General features: G+C 47.4%; 1 protein-coding gene across 1 annotated transcript in view; it reads right to left on the minus strand.

Annotated features, from left to right (window-relative positions):
* Positions 1-1,671: 1,671 nt before the first annotated feature.
* LOC138606732 (thrombospondin-3a-like) overlaps positions 1,672-2,500 on the minus strand; it is a 20,922-nt gene continuing 20,093 nt past the window's right edge. The window contains exons 22-23 of the mRNA XM_069679161.1: positions 2,375-2,500; positions 1,672-2,140 (exon numbers count right to left, since the gene is read on the minus strand). The exon at positions 2,375-2,500 is cut by the window's right edge and continues 14 nt beyond it. Coding sequence (XP_069535262.1) covers positions 2,079-2,140; positions 2,375-2,500 — 188 coding nt within the window. The 3' untranslated portion in view covers positions 1,672-2,078. The remainder of the gene's footprint in view (positions 2,141-2,374) is intronic.

The following is a 2,500-nucleotide window of genomic DNA, read 5'->3' on the forward strand; positions in this document are numbered from 1 at the left end:
CAATCCTTTAATAAGGAAAACAAATCACATAAACAAAAATATAAAGCAGCTCCTGATTGGCTGTTTCATCTGTTTGTCATCAGGAGGAGGAAGCAGCAGCGCGATGATCATAAGTACGTTTTAAAAAGAGCTGATTCTGCCTCCATCATGTTTCTGGGTTTGTTTCTTGTGATTGATACATATTTTATAATGATGGAAGAAGCTTGTTGAAGCAGCTGTTCTCACACTGAGCTGCAGTACCTTCAGACAAACAGCAGGGGGCAACACTCACACACAGACAGCTGCTCTGATGATGAAGATGATGAAGATGAAGGCCGTACAGTAGAAGAACATCAGCGTGATGTCATCAGAGTCCTCCTCTGAATGTTTTATATTCGTTTAAATTCATCCGTTTGTGGGTGTGTGGCCCTTTAAGCGACAGCGGGGCCCCTCCACGCCTCACTGAGCCGCTCTCACAGCCTTTGTTAGTGTTCACAGAGGGAGGAGGGTCAGAGGGGGGGTCCGAACCAAACCCAGGACAGCCCGAGACCCTCCTCAGACCAGAAACCAGGACGACGCGAGAAGAACTGCAGCCGAGGGGTGAGTTAAATGTTTGTTCTTTACTTTAAACGGAGAACAGCAGCAGGAACCTGAACGCAACATCTTTAACTGTGAGGTTATCAGTAAACATGCAGAGACTCAAGTTAATCAATAATAATAAAACTGATCAACTACTTTTGATACTTCAGAATAAAAGCTTTGATTCATGAAACTCTCCTCTCATCGTTTCCGTGTAACGATATGAACTTTTTAACATTAACCTGCTTTAACTTTGTGTTTCATCGTCTCACTTCTGAGAGAGTTTAAAGTTTCACTTCATCCTGACAGAATAACAGTTTTTAATCTCATTGTTTTAGGAATAATCCCACTCTTTAGACAGATTGACTTTGCTATCAAACAAACGTGCCTGCATGACCATCTCAGGACCATTTGAACCGGGCTGCGTTCTGTGTGTCTGACATGTTTCCCTCTGATCACAGTGTTCAAAAAGAATCAGTTGAGTCGTCAGTTTGAACAGCAGCAACATTAAACTCAGACGGTTCAACTGGTCTCCATGCTGTCAGTGCCCCCCCCCCCCCCCCCCCGTGTGTGTGTGATGTTTCTCCCGGGGTCGGGCAGGTCCGGGATGCGGTGCACTGTTGTCACGTCTCTCCTCCAATATTGCACTCGTCCCGGCCTCCCCGGCCCAGGGGTCACTACCCCCGACCCCCCCCCCCCCCCCCCCCACCCATCACGAGAGACGAGGTACGACAGGAAGTCATTTTACTTTGAAAGGATTCGGCCCGCCCCCTCTGTGTTCAGACTGAAATGTGATCCTCTGACTGTTCATGTAGCGCCATCTGCACGTCAACATGTGCTGTGTCCAGTCCTCTGGTACCTGCAGGACTAATGACATCCCATCAGCTGGACTCACTGCTAATCAGCTAATATTAGAATGCTACTACACTAAGCTAAGATGGTGAACGGGGCTAACAGGACAGCTGCTACACGTCAGCGTTTCACAGGACAGGTGCGTAGGAGAGGAAACAGTAAACTCCCGCACACTGTCCAACTCACAGGAAATATATTCACTGAAGGTGGAGAACCGAAAACAGAAGCAAATAAATGTATTTCCTGTGAGTTGGACAGTGTGCGGGAGTTTACATTAGCACGTTAGCATTAGCATCAGTGAGGATCACATGCTTCAGTAAACGTTCGTCGAGTGTGTTCAGTGAAATGATGAACAAACAGTTTTTATATTAAAAGTGTTGGACGGAGTTTATTCAGTCAGAGAGATATGTACATGTGGACAGACGGAGCACCTCGCAGTGAAACGGTCTGAGACATCACACGGGTGAACTCTGTACGTCAGCTGCTCTCTGTTAGAGCCAGTGAAGAGCTCACAGGACAAACAGGCTGGTGCCTTCAGGTGCTTCTACCTGTCACACCTGAATCCACCTGTCAGTTTCATCTAACACACTCACACTACAGTTAAAGTGGACCCAGAGGAGCTCGGGCTGTGTGTGTGTGTGTGTGAGTGTTCAGAGGGTCTGCAGCTGTCAGACCTGAATGTGCATCAGAACTTGTTTACGGTGAGTCTGGAAGTCTTCAGGCACCGTGTCTGAAACACAGAAACACAGTTCATCTTCAGAGTTAACTGATGAGAGGTCAAAGTGTCAAACATGAAGAGACGGACGATGGAATAAGATCCGAGTGGACCAAACAATCTAACGAGGAGGAGCTGTCACAAACGGGCTTCAGTCAAAGTGAAGGTCACTTTTTAAGAAGTATCTATAAGTTCCTGCTTGCTGAATGATCGGCTGATTTAGTGTGTGCTCGGGGTCAAAGGTCGTACCGTTGCATCTGTAGCGCAGGTTGGACCAGATGATGTTTTCCTGTGAGAAACAGAAGACCCCGAGCCGTCCTCCTCTCATCGTGGTGTCGACCACAACACCAGAGTCAGCCACCATGTCAGAGCCCT

The sequence above is a fragment of the Semicossyphus pulcher genome, unplaced genomic scaffold (assembly GCF_022749685.1).
Source record: "Semicossyphus pulcher isolate SPU_LCO1_2020_fin unplaced genomic scaffold, fSemPul1.0.p SCAF_30, whole genome shotgun sequence".
Classification (NCBI taxonomy): Eukaryota; Metazoa; Chordata; class Actinopteri; order Labriformes; family Labridae; genus Semicossyphus; species Semicossyphus pulcher.